Source organism: Phalaenopsis equestris, unplaced genomic scaffold, assembly GCF_001263595.1.
Source record: "Phalaenopsis equestris unplaced genomic scaffold, ASM126359v1 Scaffold000867, whole genome shotgun sequence".
NCBI lineage: Eukaryota > Viridiplantae > Streptophyta > Magnoliopsida > Asparagales > Orchidaceae > Phalaenopsis > Phalaenopsis equestris.
This window is the reverse complement of record NW_018165307.1, coordinates 575,502-596,602: the sequence shown is the minus strand read 5'-3', so window position 1 is coordinate 596,602 and position 21,101 is coordinate 575,502. Positions and strand designations below refer to the sequence as shown.

The window sequence follows — 21,101 nt, the reverse complement described above, 5'->3', positions numbered from 1 at the left end:
AGTAGGGGGTGAATCAACAATAAGGTGGATTATAATAATTTTCATTACAAGGCTGGACTTGAAGCACAATGTAAGCATACAAGGATTTAAACAAAATATTGCTTGCTAAGCTTAAGCTACAATTAAGGAAATGAATACAATAATACCAGTTCAATCCGTCAGTCGTTCAGGTGAAAGATCACACTGGAATTATAATGAAGAACTGCAAAGCATCACAAAATTAAAGAAAATCTGAAAAATCATTGGGATCACAAGGACCAATCTGAATGATCAGGATTATGCATCTGACTTGGTATCAATTTGAAATTAATGTCACTTAACTAAGCCAAAGGTAAAAAAAAACATTAATTTGATTGATCACCATAAGAATAAAATCAATAATAATTCATCAAGAATTACTGTTCATTATTGCTTATTGGATCAATTACCTATAATAAATTGGATTGCTTCAATGTCATATCCAAGTACAGGTTAAGTTCCAGTAGAGATTGAAGTTAACGTATGATCTCACACTCAATTTTATGAACTTCAATTCTGACTTCTGATGAATTATACATAGCCAAGTTTGTAAACATGATTTATTAGATGTAGGTCCAAAATCAAAATCATTAGATGTTGATTCATCATGTAAATGTACACATAAATTATTTTACACATCCAAAGATCCTCTAATGAATACTCATTAAATTTCATTTTTAGATTGGGTGAATTTCAAAAGTGTATAATTCTTTTGCTGTCATGTATGCAGGAGGCTTCAAAGAAGCTGTAATTAATTCTAATAAGAATGACTGAAATACTCAATATCATAACTATGTGTAAACTCCCATGTAATAGTCTTGGTAAATTAAAGCTTAGTTCAACCTTAATTTCTCATTTACGACCCAAGTGAAACAAATAATAAAAAGAGTTTAAATTTTAAATACAAAATTTTTTTTTACTTACCTATAAACCTTATATAATGCTCAGGCACATCATAGTCATGTTGTTAACATCTTTAAATTGACCACATAGTTTTTTTTTTTTTTTTAATTGACCATATAGGCGATCCCCATCTCCAACAATAAAAAATTTTGCTAGTCAATTTTATATTTTATATCAACCCAGGATTGCTTAACAAGTACCATTGATTTTGATTTTGGCATATTTAACTCTTTTGGAGTCAAATAGGTTGTAGTAGTCGAAGAAACCTTCGAAATTATATATTCACATTAAACATTGTAAAAAGACTATATCTCATCAAATATGGGAATACATTTTTGAATAGATTTAATTTTGTACCTTATGATAATCACATTGCGGTTGCCTAGAACCATAGCTTACAATATTTCCTTTAATTTGAGCATCTTGTGTTTTTTTTTTTAATTGCCCCAATATATTCGATAGCCAGCGAAAAGTAGGGGATTGTGTTAGGTGGTCAACACCTAGTATTGAAAAATCATGATATGAATCTTTTAAAGTATTTTGTAAAAGATAGGGTGTCCCCTAAAAGCAACACGCTGTATAAACTAATTACTGTTAAAAGTGTGCAAGGGTTGTTACACAGGAGACTTGATATGGTGTCAAATAAAAAAAGTTTCCCATGTTATGGATGGACGAATGCAAACAAAAAATTTAATCCATGAAACTAATTTAAGGATAAGATCTTGAAATATAGACACTCTTAGAGGTAAATTAATGGAATTAATAGATATTATGGATTATAGGAAGATGAATATCCTATGCATTCAAGAAATTAAATATGTTGGAGAAAAGACTAAAGAGATTGATAACTAAGTTATTAAACTTTGGTATTAATATAAGAGTCGTACTAAAAAAGGTGTATGTGTAATTATAAATAAGATTTTGAAAGATAATATTGTAAAAATTAATAGAATTGGAGATATAACTATAGCCCTAAAGATTATTGTTTATATTACGATTTTTGATGTTATAAGCGATTATGCTCTTTTAAGTAGGTTTAGATATAGGCTCGAAAGAAAAATTTTGGAATGACTAAGAAAAATTTAAACAAATGATACCCTCTTTAAGAAAGAATTTTTATAACAAGAAAGAATGCCTTAGGAGAAAAAAAGATCATTAAGAATATAAAGGTTGTAAGATTATTCCAAATGAAAATTTAAATGGTCAACATCGATTATTAGTTCTAGATTTTATTATGAAGAGTTAGAAGATATAAAAACACAATAAAATATGGTCATAGAATTAGATTGAAGCACTAAAAAGACAAATAAAATTATTTTATGAGAAAACTTCAAGATTCCAAGATTTGCGATGTTCATGAAAAAACTAATTCTATGTGGGATAAAGTAACAAGTACATTAAACAAATGGTAAAAGATTTATTTAAATAATCAAGAGGAAATGTTTTCATAAATAAAAATAGTTGGCTGGGAATAATAATTTATAAGAAAATATAAAATACAAAAAGTGTTGTAAAATTTGATTTAAATGTAAAAATTTAGAGAACTGAGAAAAATATAAGGTGGCCCGAAAAATATAATTTTTGTAAAATTTGATTTACAAAAAGTCCAAGAGAATAATTTGTGATGCTAGGAATTTTGCTTTTAGTGATATTTGCAATAGATTAGACACTAAAGATTGTGAAAAATATAATATATAAACTAGACAAACAAAGAGAAAAGAAAAGTAAATATTTAATTCAAGTAAAATGTATTAGAGATGAATATAAAAAATAAAGATATTTTGATAACATTTAAAAAAAAATTGAAAAATAAGAACCTTAGTGATTTTAATATCGTTAATAATAATAAAACTGCTTTTAATTTTACCGCCGCATTAGTAAAATTGAAGGTGATGACGCTTTAAAGAAAATTAAGGATGAGAAATCAGTGGGACCTGATGATATCCCAATTGAAGTGTAGAAATATTTAGGAGATTTGAGAGTTTTTTGGCTTACTAAACTCTTTAATATTATTTTAAAAACTAAAGGGATGCCCGAGTAGAGGAAGAGTATTTTGGTCTCATTTTTAAGAATAAATGAGATGTACAAGAGTGTGCAAATTATAGAGGAATTAAGTTAATGTGTCATATATTAATGGGAGAGTAATTGAACATAGGATAAGACGTGATACAAAAATTTCTCATAATGAGTTTGAATTTATGTCGACAAGCCTACTATGGATGTTGTACATTTATTGAGAGATTTGATGGAAAAGTACAAAGAGGGTAAGGAGGATCAACATATGATTTTTATTGATTTAGAGAAAGCTCGCAATAAAATTCCAAGAGAAATTCTTTGAAGAGTTTTAGAAAAGAAAGATTTTCATAGGAGTTATATTCAAGTTATTAATGTGTACTAGAGTTGTTGCTTATGTTCGAACAGAAGGATTGGCAAGCATTTTCCTATTTCAGTTGGATTGCATCAGAGATCAACTTTAAGTCCATATCGTTTTTACTTTAATTATGGATGCTCTTATTGGACATTTACAGACGGATGTATCTTGGAGCAGGCTTTTCGTTGATGATATTTTTCTTGTAGAGAAGACGAGAAAGAGTTCATGAAAAACTTGAACTACGGAGGTTTATATTGGAGTCTAAAATTCTTCGTTTGAGTAGATCTAAAATTGAACTTATATAGACTATAATTTTAGTAGTAGTAGATCTAGTGATAGAGTTAAAATTATGGGTAATCAAATCATTAAAATATGTGAAAGTTTTAGATATTTGAGGTCTATTGATGGTGATATAGATGGGGATGTTATTAGTAGAATTCAAGTTGGTTGGTTGAAATGAAGAAATGCCATATTATATGATAGAACAATACCGCTCAGACTTATATGAAAATTTTATAAGATGTTGGTGAGACCTACTATGCTTTATGGCCTCTAAAAGAGAAGCACAAAACTAAGTTAAGTGCTGCACAGATGAGAATGCTTAGGTGGATGAGCGGCTTGACACTTAAAGACAAAATGTAAAACGAATGTATCAGTGAACGGGCTGGTGTAGCTCTAGTGGCGGACAAGATAAGAGAGAATCAACTTACACGATTTAGTCATATTAAATGTCGACCATCTGATGATCCCTTTAGGATAATAGATATTTTAGATTCGACTTACGTTAAGGAAGAGATTGACCTAAAAAGACTTGGCATTTGTATATAAAATAATCTTAATTTATTAGAATTAAAAGAAAATATGACATTCAATAGGACACAATGGAGAAAAAAGATTCATGTAGCCGACCCCACTTAGTGGGATAAAGACTTGTTGTTGTTGTTCGCCCAATTAATTAATATATTCTACATTAAGATGACATGATATAAACATAAGCTCTTATATTAGTTACATGCATGATTTAGATTAAGGGTTTCTCAACCATAATGACGCAATGTAATAGATCAAGAAAAACATAGGATACCCATATCTTAGGTCACTAAGTGTAAAAAAAAAATGAAATGAGCTTCTTGAGATGCAAAACAACATGATAGAATTAAAACAAATAAGAAAAAAAAAAACAATGATTGAAGGCATGTGAATAAAGTAAAGAGAAATTCAAATAATGACAAATCAACTATGAATTGTGATTTAATCACCACAATTACACTTTTGGTAGCATCAAACTTCAATAAAAATAAGAACTCCAATAAGCGAATAAAAAATTATGCCAAAAAATTAGGTAAACAAAAGTATTTACCAAAGTTTAAAAAAAAAAACAGAAGATGATGATGCATCGAGTTGGTACAAGAAAATAGCTTTCTTCGAAATTAGAAAATCACACTTAAAGCCAAACTTTATTAATTCATAAATCCAAGTTTTATACTACTTTTAATTTACCAAAGTTATTCAATTACATGCGTAAGTCTGTCTATTTATAAACTCCACATCCCTAAATAAAAAGCTATGGTTAGAACAAGATCAACCAAATTTGAGTCATAAAAACCATCAAATTCAAACATGATTTTATCCATAATCCAATTCTAAAGAAACATAAATATATTCCTGAAATCTAACCAAAAAACTACAAATTTGATTGAGCACACCAACAAACAAATGTGAAAGAAATCCCATAAACTAGAAAAATATGCAAATAGCGGCAAACATCATGCCCATAATTAGTAGTTGAAGAATAAGAAATAGAAACTGACTTGCATAAACTCAAATAGTAAAATAGCTGGCTCCCAAAGCAGTGAAATCTCCCAGATAGAAAGCACAGCATTAGGAAAAATTATTAGGGGTGGATTACGCACATACAGATTTTGTTTTATTTTGGTTGTATTGGTTGTATCAATACAACTAATACAACAAAATCCACATGTGCATACTCCACACCTAATAATTGCTCCAACATTAGACTACAATCAGCACATAAGAAAAGAGGTATTGATCCACGTATGAAGATGCTATGCTCCTGCCGAAGAAATGAAAGGAACAAGCATCTTAATCCCGCATCGAAATATGTCAAATGAATTATCATTTTTTTTCTTTCTACTCCTGATCAAGAAGAGAACAAATCACACTCTTTGAGAACAAATCACCCTCTTTCCCCTCTTAAATCACTCAATTAAAGAGGAAAAAATACATAATTTCTTTTATTTTAGTTTCTCTTATCTCAAATCTTTGTTTTGTCCTCAATTTGTAATCAGATCTCTAAACGCATAACCAAAAGAAAACACTTGCTTTCCAAGCCACTTCTCTTACAAACCAAACATCCAATCAGAATCTAAGAGAGTTGCTAGAAATAGCTGATCCATGTCACTTGGAATATGACCAGATACAGTAATATATCTAAATCATAATTTGTTTTCCACCCTGCATTGACCGTCATAACTAACAATTCTCATATCATATAATCAACCAAAAGCTATTTCTCTCCAACACAACATAAATAGATAAAATGACATCACCATGTTGTATTTTATACATATGAAAAAAACAATTAAACTCTAATACTGTCTTCCAAAGAATAAACGAAATCAACCAACACAACATTTTCATAGCATCTATGACACCTTTCAAGTTCAAGAGAAAATTATATATAATCTATAATTTATTTCGAGCTGTCAGAATTATCTTGATGTTTTCACTCTTAACGGCAGCTTGTCCGTCAATCGTAAATATTGTGCGATTATCAACCATGTGAATACAGAGAAAATAAAAAACAAAAACCCAGATTAATAAGCTATGGGAAGCGCATTACATAAAAGCAAGCACCGTTTAAGAAAACTACTACAAAAAGTTCAACTTCAAGTCCTCTGATAACCAAGACATACGGAATCTCACATGTTCTTACTTGTAGCAGCGATGACAGCATGAAGTCGAGCAAATATCATAAAAATACATCACGACATCGTAAAAGTTGAAGCCAAAGACAGAATATGACAGAAGGAAAGCAAAGGTTATTGAAAAGCTCACACTGCTATACGAAATAGCAAAGCTGAAGCTATTTTTTGAAGCTTCCCCGAACCCCTGGGCGGGGCTTGGATGGATCGCCAGCGTTGGAGGCATGGAGATCGGTGAGCTTTGATTCTTCAAAAGGGATCTTAGGGTGTCGGGCTTCATGATGGATCTGCATCGACTTCATATCTGGAGCGGTTATCCTGCAGTGGGGGCACTCAAATTTAGCATGCCCTCCCTTATCCTGTCCCGATCGGTCTGCGAGCCCAGCCTTACCACCGCCGCGATTCGTCGTCGCTGCATCGACCTTCGCTGCTATCTCCTTCGCCGTGTGCTTCTTCGGCTTCGCCTTTCCCGTCATCTTCTACTTCCCCTTCTTCCGCTCCCTCTCCTTACCGCACTCTGACCCAAATCCTAGCTTTTATTTCTCCCTTTCCGGGTCTGCACCGCCGCGGATGCTGCTGCGGCTATGGGCGCGGCGAAGGGAGAATCTCCAATTAATGAATTGATCTTCGGATGGCGTGTTGATAGGAACAAGGTGGAAGAAGAGAAAATGTTCTAGTGGATCGCTATCTCGACGGCTAGGGTAAGAAAAAAAGAAAGTATAGGTGGCGCACGGGCATCAAGTTTATATAGCACGAATCGTGATGATGATGAGGATCCAATGAGTTTTTAACTATTGTGACATTTACATACATACCATCAAATTTTAATTTATTTACATAAATAACATCAAAATTTTATATTTTATCTTTATACCATGCAAATTTTTCATATTACATTAAAAAAAATTACTATTTTGACTTTAAAAATAGTGAAATACACATTTCATGTGTTGATAAAATAGCATATATATAAAAATTGAAGTTTAGAAGTTAAATATGTAAATGCATAGGAATTGAGGGATATGTATGTAACTTTTATCTTAATACATGCAATGGGTTTCATGAGAGTTTGAAATTTTAGGCTATTTGGCTTTGGTTAGATTTTAAATTTTAATTGAATCTATTTTGCGTTGGTTAAATTTTGAGATTTTTACTACAAAAGGAATTAATTTTATTTATATTTTAGGTAAATGTTTACTAGTTATTCTTAGTTGAAATATTATGTGAAAATTAAATTAAATTTTATATATAACATTATTAAATTATATATTTGCTAAAATAATATTTATTTTTATAAAATTAGTTTTTTTAATGTACTTTATATACGTATACTTGTAATTGATCAAATATTCATGTTGTTTATTTTTGTAGAGACTTGTACTTAAAAGATATCATTCAGATAAAGATAATGATTGTATTAACAAATTATTTTTGAAGTCAAATTCGAATAAAATTTATTCGGAATATGTTCAACTAAGTTTCTAACAAAGTTTGATGGAAGCTTTAAATATGGTTGATTAAGCTTATAACTTGTTAAAAGAAAGTTTAGAAAATGTTTAAACATACTTGAATTAGGATCCTATAAAGCTCTAGCAAGCTTGAAGACAATTAAGTAATTATAAGTATTAAAATATTTTTAACTCTATCTATATTTAATTTTTATTTAACTAAGAAAATCCAATGTTTAGATGGCAAGTCTTAATGTGGTTGGAACCTTCATGATGAGCTAGCTCACTAGCCTATTATATATATATGAGTGGAATCTTATAACACTAAAACTTATGCACACATTTAGGTGATGTGTTGGGTCTTGACCTCTTAGTTGTTTGGTATAAATGGAATGCATAGATTGATATTTTGTGTGAGCATCCTCTTGATGCATGACTTATCAATTTATGTCTTGATTTGTCTTAGCTCAATATAACCATTGTTTTGGCACTAATATATCAATATTTTTTTATCAAGGGTGTAAGACATATAATTAGCAATATATGTTGATATGTTATTAAAAAGTTCTCTTGATTAAACACAATTCTCAGTGCCTATTGGGAATAGAAGCTTCCGAAATCAATTTAGGGACCATCTACACTCAAATTCAAAAAAATTACAATCAAACTGAATGTCTCATTGAGACAAACCAAATGACCCCAAAATTAATATGATCCAAATTCTTGTAGTGGATACAAAGAATGCCATTATAAAAATAAATAAATATACTCTCACTTTCTTCATCAAACCGGGGGGTTGCGGGCGGAAGACCCAAGAGAGCTTTGAGGCCCTGAGGATTCCTAAGCTCCACCCATTACACCGCCACTTTCGAGCCACTACCATCGTCCTATGGTTGTTAACACTTTCACAATCATCCCATGATACACCAAAATAATATATTATTTTAAGTGCATATTTTATGCTTATTTTTTGGTGATATTGTACTTTAAAAAGGGGATTTTCATGTTTTTTGTTGCATCTATATCATTTTTAGGTATTTGGAGAAAAATGGCAAAAAAGACGAAATTTGAAGTCAAAACAGCGAATTTTGGAATTCTAGCGCATGATGCACCGTTTGACAGACGCTTGACGCATGATGCGTCAGAACTGGCACATGATGCGCCAGAGACGATTTTTTGCGGATTAAGGAGGTTCAAGACAAATTTTACGTGAATTTTCATATGAACACTTGTTCTACACACCTATTGGAGTAATTCAATGCATCTTGACACTTTGGAAGGTTCTTTCATGAAGGGATATGTCTCTTAGATCAAATGACACATCTTTGGAATTCAAAAGAGTTGACTTTTAGAGGGAATTTTGAATTTCTTTTGAAGAGAGACAACCCAAAATAAAAGAGCAAGATTTTAAGGATTTGAAGGGGGGACGAAAAGGACAAGAAAGTGGGTGGTGTGAAAGAATAGGAGAGAAGAAGATGACATTTTCTTCTAGGGTTGTAAGAGGAGAGGGAATGTGAGAGATTTCTTCTTCATTACACTTCTAAGAGAGAATTGAGTGTGTTTGTAAAGAGAGAAATACTTGGAGAGAACTTCTTGGGATTTGATTGAGAAGGATTGTGAGATAAGTTGTGTCTTTTATTTCTTTTGTTTTGTAAACTTGTTTTTATATATGAAATCTTTGTTTTATCATATCCTTCTCATGAATTCTGAGTAGTCTTCTTTATCCTTCTCCCTATTTTGAGATATGGTTTCGTGAAGAATTGATTTTGTTTTCTATGGTTTTAAATGTTAATAATTTGTGATGATTTGAACTCCGATCTTCAATTATTTTTCGATATAGCCAATTAAATGTTAAACCATGTTGAGAAACATATGTTCTGAAAAGGGATATGATTTCTACAACAGGGGGATAATCACATTTGATTTTATAGGAGAGTATGTCATCCATGGAATTGAGTGCAAATAAATAGAAAAATATACTTTATTGGATGCAGAATTAGAGATTTTAAGGTAACAGATTAAAATCCCCAATTTGGTCCAATAGATTGGAAACTAATGTGAGATTGTTAGCCCTTAGGGGAGGGAGTAGTGAGAGCTCTTGAGTGGCAGCGGGGGTCCGCCCCGCCTAGGGACCAAACTTTGGATTAGTCAATGTTCTTTATAGCACTTGGAAGAGGGTAAAGAATATGATTGCTCTTATTGGCATAAAACAGTTTTTATATATATTTTCAAAATGATTTTAATTTCTTCACAATCCATATACTCATTGTAAAGGGGAAGGATACTTTCTTAAATTTGAATCTTCCATCAACAAAAACTTTGTTTAGATCTCGTAATTTTACTTTTGAAAGTTTAATTTTTAGATAGTTAACTATGTCTTTCAACTGCATTTTATATAACATTCACCTTAGTAGTTAATATTCAAACTTCGCACTTTACTTTTATTTTTTTATTTTTAAATTATAAAATAATTTTCAAAATTATAATTATTTTTAAATTATAAAATAATTTTCAAAATTTACTTGTAGGTTTTTCTGACTTCCCTGTAGGATCGATATCTAGGACTCCATTAGAGTCATTTATTGCTTGAGTAATACTATACACGCCATCATTTTGAAGTGAAGGTTCTCCATAGGTAAAATCGACATTTCGGACTCGTCGGCGGGGTTTGTTTTGTCATTCGGGGTCATTCAAACCATTTTTTTTACAATCGGGCCAAAAATGATAATTTGCACACTTTTGTAGTCCCCAACAAAGCTGTGGCGAAATGAACGTCCTCCCTAGCTGAAATTGACATTCTGGACACACTCACGTGATCCATTTCGTCTTCTGGGTTCATTTGGACAATTTCGTTGACGCTCGGGTCAATTCGAGCCTATTTAGTGTGCGGTGTGATGAATAATATTCGTCGACTCGATCGGAGTCGTTCGACGTGCAGAACACCGACCTGTCTTCGCCTACGCGAAAGCCAAAACCTAGTAGGATGACCCTGGCTACATGCCTCTCAACACGTGTCGAACGGTCCCAGGTGGGTGTCTGAACTATCGGATGTTACAGACATGTAGTAAGTAATCCCAAGTCATGCAGGTAGACACCCTACATTCGTGATATCAAAAATTGATGTCAACATGTATTTTTTTAATTCTCCAGCATAAGTCGTATCAAGAATGATTTTGTTTAAGATACCAAATTGAAATGGTATGAGGAGCTCTCATGAAGGCATCTCAGATTCTTAACCAGCTATACCATGCAAAACATGATGTTTACAAAATTCAAGTCCAGGTGAGATTTTCCTTAAGTACTCTTCCCTATCCCCTGTTCTTTAATTCTTTTCACCCTTAGCCTAAATAGGTCTCGTCATTCGTATATAGTGGTTAAGAAAATATTTTCATTTTGGAGATGTCTTTAGACCAATTATTGATTTATCAATCATCTCAATGTCACTTAACAATTCTCTGAACCTCAATATTCTAAGAATCTTATCAGGAGAATTTTGAAATAAAAAAGTTCTTTATATCAAAATTTTTGATTTCCCACTCACCTCAAGTTTCTTCTCAGGAGTGTTGACCAAAATTTTATATTTGAGGCCTTTTGCACATATTTTCTTTTGATGTTTTTTTAAGAATTATTATATCTGGTAGAGCTTCTTTTGTAATAAAGTAATTTATTTTGACTCAAAATACTCCCGAATAAAGATTCTTAGAATTTCATAATTCATTACTTATTAAGCTTTCATCGGTTAGCTGAATGGAAAAGTAAGAGATCTAAATAATCTCTGAAACTACTAGCATCTCAATGACACCCATCTAGTCATTCTGAGGTGTTCACAGGGCTTAGGTAAAAGTTCATTTAAGGAAGGGATTCGGTCATCATGGCTTAATTCGAATCAACCAAACCATGAGGATTTGAAAATCCTAAGAAGGTGCATACATGGTCTGGTACAAGTTTATCCTCAAGATCTATCCTAGATTCAACCTCAAGAATCATCAAAGGCAAAGTCAAGATAAGATCAACTGAGGGGCGCGATTCCTTTTGGAACCATATCAACGACCTCTAGAAACTAGAGTCGGAGCATCATGAGATGCGGAGATATCTCAGTTAGATAAGTATAGAGGTCTAACAGTCAATGTCGGATATCGAAGTATCTCGATGAGTCATGGACTGATTTATAGAGGCTAAGAGTTTAATCAGTTCAACATGACTATCAACAAGGAGATAAAAATCAACCAAGTCAAACAAAATATCCACAAAGTTGAATATAGGAGATGGATCAATCTCGCAATGATGCTTTCTCACCAAGAACAGACTAAACAGTCAATAAGATTCTTAAAAAGATGAGGCACCAAATCCTACTCAGGTTCAAGGCAGGCTGACTGGATCAAATGCTAGACAAATAGAGTTGTCTTAGCAACGAAATGAACTCATCAAGAGGTTTAGCTAAAAGGCAAACTAGCTCAAATTGAATGAGGCACCCTCAAACAGTCTGGGAGGTGTGTATTCCAACTAAAACACAGATCGATCAAGACTAGCAAGGTGGTCAAGTCGATACAACATGTTATCAACAAAAATGTTTTGGGGGTGTCCCCCAATCGGAGTATAAAACATCCATCACAACCTTGATTAATAGGTAGAAAGAGGTAGGATAAAACACTCTTCAAAGTAAAGGCAAGCAAACCCCTCGCTGTCAAATGTGAAAAAATTGTTCTACATGCAGCGTCGAGATATCAAGAGACGTAGTGGTCAGAATTTGCTTAACCCACTAAGTATTCACCAGAGTAAGACGATCAACTTTTGTCATTAAATAAGGTGAGAATCGACGGGGGTGCGCCCCAGACCTCCCTTTATCAACATAGGACAAATTCATCTTTATCAATGAAAAGGAAGCCACAAAACTTTCTTTCTAGCTCATGGAAAGAATTGACACATCAAATGTGGGCAAAAGCCACTCAAACAGGATCATCAATGACACCTGACACAACATCTGGTACAGTGGCACTAAGTACCACACAAAGAGTCCCATGCAACACCTCGGCAGGTCTCGTGGCATGTATAATAGAAAGCAAATATCTTGACCTCATAATGGACCGACAAGTGAACCTTCGTCTCCTACTACGAGGGCCTACAGGATGAGAAAAATAAAGAAGTTTGCTCGAACATCTGAAGGATCCAAATAAGGAACTTCTTTCAAGAAATAGGACCCATTCCTTGTAGAGGAAAACTGCTTCAATAATCTTATTGGCAAGGAGATCTGTAGTGGAGTCATCAATATGGACAACAAATTTAGAGAAATCTATGTCCTAAGGAGGATGAGCCCTCACAACTATCATGGTCAGGATATAATTCACACAACCATATAATATAACAGAGTGATTCTCAGTGAAGGGAGCACCAAATGTCCCATCAACTGGAACCATAACAGGTAAAGAAAACTGTGACTGGGTCAGCTATCGTAATTGCAGCAATATGTTCTTATTCCTTTGGATGCCCTTGCCAATATAGGGACAGACAGATGAGACCTCAAAGAAACCCGGAACAACGGGACATGGGACGGTCGTCAAACTAGCAAAAATATTTCCTCTTAAAGAGAAAACTGCTCCTACAATCTTCTTGATCAGAGAACTCGTGGTAGCAACAACAACATAGACTGCTAGGAAAGAACAACCTACATCCTGGGGAGGAAAGAACCCCCATGCAATCCCGACTAGAATATGGTCCACATCTCCAAAAAAAGGAGAAAATTTACTCTCAGCCTACGAAATTTGAGCACATCCCGTGCCAAAACCCAAAGGAGTCATGGCGGGGACATGGTCCACACTACCAGAGGACGAAAAGGGTGATTCTCAGCCGACGGGATATAAGCATGATCCTGGGTCGGAACCAAAGAGAGTCATAGCGGTGACATACCTCACCGTCAAAGGACAAAAATGTGATTCTCAGCAAACAAGATTTAGCATCATCCCGACCCGGAACCAAAACAAGTCGTGGCGAGGACCCGATCCATGCCGCCAGAGGACGGTACCCTAAAAGGTAACTCTAGTGCTCTTAAATAGTACAACATCCGCGGGATAAACATCCTCAAAACACAAAAGGACTACAAAAGAGGCTAGGAAACCAGAAAAGAGCATTGCAACGCATCGCCATTTGATACTGACCACTTTCTCGAGGGAAGGGTTGTATCGATACGAGCTACTACAACGAAAGAAGTGTCACATGCACAACTCCTCCTTTTCAAAGGAGGGCACACAACAAGCATCTGGTAGGGACGTGGTCTGCACAACCGAGAATGTAGCAAAACAACTCACAATTTGGGTGCCAAAGATACCTCCTAAACTGGAATTAGGATATGTATATAAATTTGAAACAGAACATGCTGCTAAATTCGTAGCAATTTATTCCTAGTCCTCCTGGCCATCCAGGTGGATCCTCCGGGAAACCGAAATAGAAAGAGAGCTGAGACAGAAGTCACAACGGCGACAGCAGAGATAAACCTACTGCTAAAAGAAGACTCACATGCCAATGGAAGGAAAATCCATGAGAACACGAAGAGACGAGTCTGGAAAAAACAATCAAGTGCTGCAATGCGTCGGTATCGAGCTTCGACCTCTTTTTGCAAAAGAAGCAAGTGCGACACGACCACTTCAACAAAAACAACTCGATATGCATGACTCCCCTTTTAAGAGGGAGGACACAGAGTAAATGCCTCAGACGGTGTAGGAACAACTCAATATGCACATCTCCCCATTTAAGGAGGAGGGCACAGAGTGAAACGCCTAAGAGAGCGTAGAAACGACACGTACGTTTCCCCTTTAAAGGGGAGGGCATAAAGAAAACACCTAAGAGGGTGTAGGATCACGTAAGGTAATCCCAAAAAGGTGCTCTAAGGAACCAAAGGTTATGACACCCTCGGGAGCACAAAAACCGCTTAGGAAGAAGGAAAAGGATTCCCCCCGACAGTAGCAATCGTGTCCATCTTCCTGCTCTTCCTGCTCTTCCGCGTAGTGGGGCAAAAAAGGACAATGATAAAAAAGGAGAGGTTATGAAACCAATCACGAGGTGAAATGACATCGATGCGTGCAGTAATGCAACAACTGAACTGTCGAGGGTGAGAGAGGGACAAAATGCATCGAGTTGCTACCCTTAGCAACTAACACATGGAATGAAAATCAAGGTCTCACAAAAGGCTCAACTGTGACTCAAAGGAAAAGAACTATGTCACGATAATATGAGCGGAACTCCTAGTACGGAGAGAGGCTATAACCCCAGAAGAGAAACTCCAAGTATGGAGAGAGAGACTCATTTCCTAGCGAAGTCGCCAGATTGTTTTCGTTTGTTTTTCTCTTTTTTATTTTAAAAGGAGTCGCCAGCTTTTCGATTGTCATATACTTCCCTTATTCGAATAAATCTCCCTCTCAAATCATATTAATGATTCAAATAGAAGAGGAACCAAATAAGAAGAGACATACAACAAAGAGACAAATAAGAGAAAAAGTAAAACGTGGAGAGTCTACGTGCGATAAACCTCACAAGAATAGATCAAGAATGTCCGCCAAAATAAGATCGGACGGAGGCACCTTAAACCAATATCCACGAAAGAAGTATCTATGTAGCTACCCATAACCAAAGAGTCCGGTGTATATACCTGTTCTGGGGTCAAGAGCACTCCCAGATGAACGTGTTCCTACTGGTTAGTTACATCTTAGGGGATACCCAAGAATACTCTCGATAAAAGGAGTTTCGCTTCATATTATCATAAACTTGGGGTATAGACAATCAAAGGACAATCAAAGGAAGGTTATTCAAAGGAAGGTTATTCCATGTGGGAACGGTCCCGATGCTTCAAAGCTCACGCTAAGCCACTGGGCAGAGAATGAGTCTCTCACATCCCAAGTGGGCAGCGGCTAATCAGCACATGAGGCCTGCAGAATAACCTAAATCATCTTGACGGGGATATCCCAATACGTCAAAGCACTTTCAAGCCATAAGGAAAATAACAAATCGTCGTATCCCAAATGAGCGGCAACTCATCAGTATCAGGTCGTCAAGATGATATTAACAAAATCATCTTGACAGGGATATCCCAACACGTCAAAGCACTTCCAAGCCATAAGGGTAGATGACAAATCGTTATATCCCATATGAGCGGAAACTCATCAGTATCGGGCCTTCAAGATGATATTAACGAAGTCAAGGAGCGATATGTGCTCAAAGGGGCTTAACAAAAAGAAAGGTAGAGTGATCTTAAAAGGTAGATGTAACTAGGTCGAGGTACGACATACCCGTCATCCACAGCTACTAGGACCTTAAGTCTACCTGATCGTGAAGGTAGTCGGCCCAACATGTCCTGAAATCCCCGGTCAGTACCCGGGAAATCCCCGGTCAGTAATCCGTGAATTGCATCATCCACGGGAACCTCAGTAGCCCTAAGGTCAGAAGAAGAAAATTTTATATAATGACTATAAGCTGGAACTCCAAGATGTGAGACTTATACTTGCCAAAATGACAAGAATGCCTCAAAAAAGAAGATAAAGTGGAGGTTCAGCTACAAAGCTAGAAACACTCCAAACAAAAGGACTTATACCTCATTTCGGGCATGGAGCCTTCTAACATTCAAAGCGCACTAGATTACCTATATGAAGGTATGCTGAGCCAGTCAGGTTGGAGAAGTACATGGACTCCTCCTCGAGACAGAAAAATATGAATGTTGTTATCTAGAGCGGTCCTAAGTATTGTGGATGCCCTATTAATATATGCAGGAAAGTAAATGTTGTAATTTTTAAATCCTAAATATTTTAATCTTAAATTTTAATAATCTTGAATATTTTATTTAAGATTTTTAAGTAAAAAAAATTAGGATTTTAAGTCCTAAAGAGTCTATGTTCCATCATAAAATCTCAAAAAAATCACAGAAAGAAACAAAGAAAACACATGCAAATGTGTAGACATGCAATATGATGCAAAAAAAGTAAAACAAGCTAAATCAAAATAATAAACAAGCCGGTGCCGCTGGGTCGGCAATATATCCTAGAAAAGAAAATGACGACTAGACTCTGCATATACATGTCCGGTCCTAATTTTATACATCAATATAAAATGCAGAATTAAGATACGGGGCACGGGCATCTGCTCTTGGTCCCCTACACATGGTTCCTGTGCCAAAACCTTGGAACCCGGACCCATATCTTATTTCTGCTACATGACTCTCATAGACTCTAAAAAGTACATAGGAAAAGAAAAAGACTCAATCCTACATGAAAACAAGTGTCAGCGGGAAAACTCATATGCAAATAACGTATCATGAGTCATGCCTTAAAAGTGGGGGAGCTAATAACACCTACAAGCAACAGGGTCAAGCAAAAGGGTCAGAAAACATTATTTGCTCCCTCCAGAGCGGTACCTGTGTGTGTGCATATAAATAAGCATGCTTCCCTGCAAAAAAAACATCCAAACACACTACCACACATATGCAGCATGCAATCACACCACAAGTATAATGCAAAAGAAAGATACTTAGCTAGGGCAACCAATCCAACAGAGAACAATAGCTTAACATCAAAAAGACTACCTAGCACCCTAAATCCTAGCCTAGCACACCATCTAACGATAAGTGCGTCGACCTGGTATCTAAGTACGGGGTAAGTCTAGGTATAGTATGACTTTGACAGGGGCGGTGTTCTGGCCCCATCGTATACTGGCCCCATCCTAAAGATCCGAAAGATCTAAAAGGTGTCACAAAGAGTGGTGACATAGGTTAGATCTTTTAGATCATTAGCACAGTCAGACTCGTGTCAAACCAGATGACTTAGCTCGCATAACTTAACTCGTACTGCTCACCGGGATCAACCTAGTAAGTAATGTTCGTTAAGGTATCGCGAACAAAATAGGGTCACTCTCGTAACGAGCCTAGCTCGCTATCCATGCAAACATGCAAATGCAAATAAAAGTAAATCAAGACATAAAGGTAGTGATAAAGAGTATGTCGTGAAGGCGGTGACTCGTAAGAATGGACATGTCGTGACGACAGGGGCCCGAAAAGAGGATATGCCGATAAAACAGTGGCCCGAAGGCGGGCATGCCATGACAACAACAGCTTGAAAAGAGAATATGCCGATAAGGCAGTGACCTGAAGGAATGAGCATGCCGTGACGACAGGAGGGTGAAAAGAGGATATACCAGTAAGGCAGTGACCCGAAAGTGGGAATGTCATGACGACAACAACCTGAAAAGAAGTTATGCCGGTAAGACAGTGACCCGAAGGTGGAAACCTAGGGTTGACACGCTTGGATTTGCAGCATCTCTGTCTCCAGGTTTGGTGAGGAAATGTGGGGAGTTTCTCCCTGGATCTCCGAGGGGGAAACTCTCCATGGCGTCACGAAATGGGCTAGCTGCAAAGCTTTTCCCATTTCGTGAACTTCTCCAGACTTTGCAAAGCGAGACAGCTACAAAGCTTCTCTCTTTTTGCTAAGTCCGACCTCCCAGCTTCTCAAAGTAAAGCTGAGGAACCCAAAACAATGGGAGTAAGGGACTCCGACCCATCAGAAATTGTGCTAAGGCTCACAACAAAGAGGAGACACTCGGCTCTATGGAGGGTGTTTGGACACGCACAAGAAGTCCTAACCTAAATGCTAGCTCTAGAAAAACCAACAATCCATCACGCAGACACGTCGTTGAGCCGACCCACGCAGACGCACGCACCCCGTGTGGGTGATCGAACCCAAACGTCTAGACACCACTAAACCTAGGGCTAGTTAGGAGTTTATGGGATCTCACCACCGTGAAGGTTGCTGACGTGTTCTCTTTGCTTCAACCTATTGTGACTACCTCTTCTCACCTTTTTCCATTTTCACATGCAAGGACGTGGAAGGAAGGCTCACTAGCAAGATGAAGTGGCCGATAGTTTGCCGGAGAGGCTTCGCCGACAGAGACTTCGTCAGTCAGGACGTGAGCAAAAGAGGGGCGAACGGCGGAACTAGGGCACACCGAGAAGTTTGACCTCTTGACTAAGGCACGCGAAGAAGAGAACCTAGAGTTGGCCTCGACTCTGAGGAGAAGAGGTGGTAGGGGCACACACTGCCAAGGAGCGTTGACGACGAGCTTCGAGCGAGAGGGAGCTTCAGGAAAGAGCTCATTGGCTCTTTAGGCTAGGGAAGACTCGTGAGAAACCTTGGGATGACCTCGACTTGGAGGAGAATGCCGACGTGGAGCGTTCGTAGGCGAGGAGTGCCGACCGACGAGGAGCTTCACGTGAGAAAACCTTCTGGCGGCGGGTTTGCGAGCGAACGGGACGACGAGTTTCCTAGCATGGGACGGCGATCAAAATGTTGGGGGACTTCTCTAAGGGATTTCTCTAAGGGGCGTGCGTGAGTTAGGTTTAGAAATAGGGATTTTAAATTTCTTTTTTTTAATAATAATAATGTTAACTATTATTTAAAATTCTCGATTTGTACATCTGTCGCGCCTGCATGGAACCCTAGCAATATGAGTGTCATTCATGGGTAAAATCAATATTCTGGACTCGTTGGTGCAGTACGTTTCGTCATCTGGGGTTATTCGGACAACTTCGTTAATGATCGGGCCAATTCAAATCAATTTCGCGCGCGACACAACGAATAACATTCGTTGACCCGATCAGAGTCGTTCGACGAGCAGAACGATCGATCGAACTTCGCCTAAGTGAAAATCAAAGTCTAGCAAAACAACCCCGACTATGTGCCCCTCAACACGTGCCAAAAAAGTCCCAGTTTGGTGTCTGAATTATCGAACGTTATGGGCAGACGGTAAACTATCCTGAGTCATGCAGGTGGACACTCTACACTCGTGATATCCAAAAATGAATGCCAACAGTGTGTCTACATGTTTCTCTGTCTATGTGTCTGTTGTCTGTGTGTGTGCTCATTTGCTCGTCCACCTATTTTTTTTTATGCTCGTTTTAGGTCATTTTGACAGGTGTTAATGCTAATGTTTTGGTTTCTCTTTAAATGCTAAACTCAACTTATGGACTTTTGTCAGGTGCAATAACATTTAAAGTGAAATAGTTATAAAGGTCAATATTATACGTTTAGTACGTTATTAATCAAACGTATAACTTTATACTTACTGAGCCTTAGATACATTATCAACAGTCTGTTATGCTTTATACTTTGAAATATACTCACTGAAATTACTATTACCGTGGCATCTCTAATAAACTTTAACATCTAACAAAGTTTAAATATGATCTCGACTTTATTAAAATATGCTTTGACTTTTGATCAAATCTTATTAATTTCTTTGCAAATTAGTATTCTTCCTAAGAAACTTTAAATAAATTACAATCACAAAAACAAATGGCAGACATAATTCTCTACTTTCTACTATTATGCACTATATAAGGTCAGAGTTTTCTTTTAAAATTAAGCTTTTTCAAAATTAATCATGTAATATGAAAATTAAAATCATACAAATCTATTCAATTTAATATCTAATCAAATTTGTATATCATATTCTTTATACAATATAGTATAAGAAATAAAGATACTTAAATAATTTTCAGAAAAGCTTTAAGGAGACGGATTCATTTTGAGTCACAACAAAAGGTTTGTCGTCTTGAAATAACTTTAATTAAAATTTGCTATGAGCCTGACACGCATGATAATATTTACTATGAACACCTCTGAGAGCATCAAACATTAATTCTCTACCAGTTAAACCTCGTTGACTAGCAGTGCTCTGAAATCAATAGCTACATTTTACCGAAAGGATTATTAGCATTAGATTGGTTAGCAAATAGAAAACCAATCTGCTAAGACGAATGATCATCGTTAATGTTTAGGTTTTGCTTTGCTTTGCCGTGCAATGACAGAGAAGTCATTCCTATTTTACGTCTCCATATAAGGGTGCAAAGGAGCCTAATCATCTCGTCATTCCCATTAAAGTTGAATGTGAGTTTGAGTTTGAGCTTGAGCTCAAAACACATGCATGCCAGTTGCACGAGCAAGCTCATGTATTATATTTAAATTTAACCCGATGATAGGAGCATGTACATAAATACCACCGAATTCATATGTATTTACATATCTAACACTAAGAACTTTATTTTTTTATATTTATATTACTCAAATCTTTCATTTCACATAAAAAAATACCATCATTTTAACTTTTAAAAACGTGAAATAGACAATTCATGCATAAGACAAGATGACATGCAAAGATCGATTTTAGGTGTTAGATATGTAAATGCATGGGATTAACAAGTTGAGTCAAAGTTGCCTACAGTATGACTAGTTAAGTCATCAAACTTGACTCTTGAGCCATGGATTGAGTTAAGCCTAAAAAAACTCACGAGCTGACTCGGCTCACCCCCTAACTCACCAAATTATACTGAAGCAGGCCGACAGATAAATACATAGAACTGAGTTGAGCAAATGCAAAATAGCAGGC

At 36.1% G+C, this 21,101-nt stretch overlaps 1 protein-coding gene across 1 annotated transcript; it reads right to left on the bottom strand.

The window, feature by feature from the left end:
* Window positions 1-6,110: 6,110 nt before the first annotated feature.
* On the bottom strand, window positions 6,111-6,956 carry LOC110031921. Its single transcript, XM_020735363.1, has one exon. It carries the CDS (start codon window positions 6,711-6,713, stop codon window positions 6,399-6,401), a length of 315 nt encoding a protein of 104 aa, XP_020591022.1. The 5' UTR covers window positions 6,714-6,956; the 3' UTR covers window positions 6,111-6,398.
* Between the last annotated feature and the right edge of the window lie 14,145 nt (window positions 6,957-21,101).

Bases quoted from the DNA above. Each gene is read 5' to 3' on its own strand.
- LOC110031921 (XM_020735363.1), bottom strand. From the start codon at position 6,713: ATGACGGGAAAGGCGAAGCCGAAGAAGCACACGGCGAAGGAGATAGCA.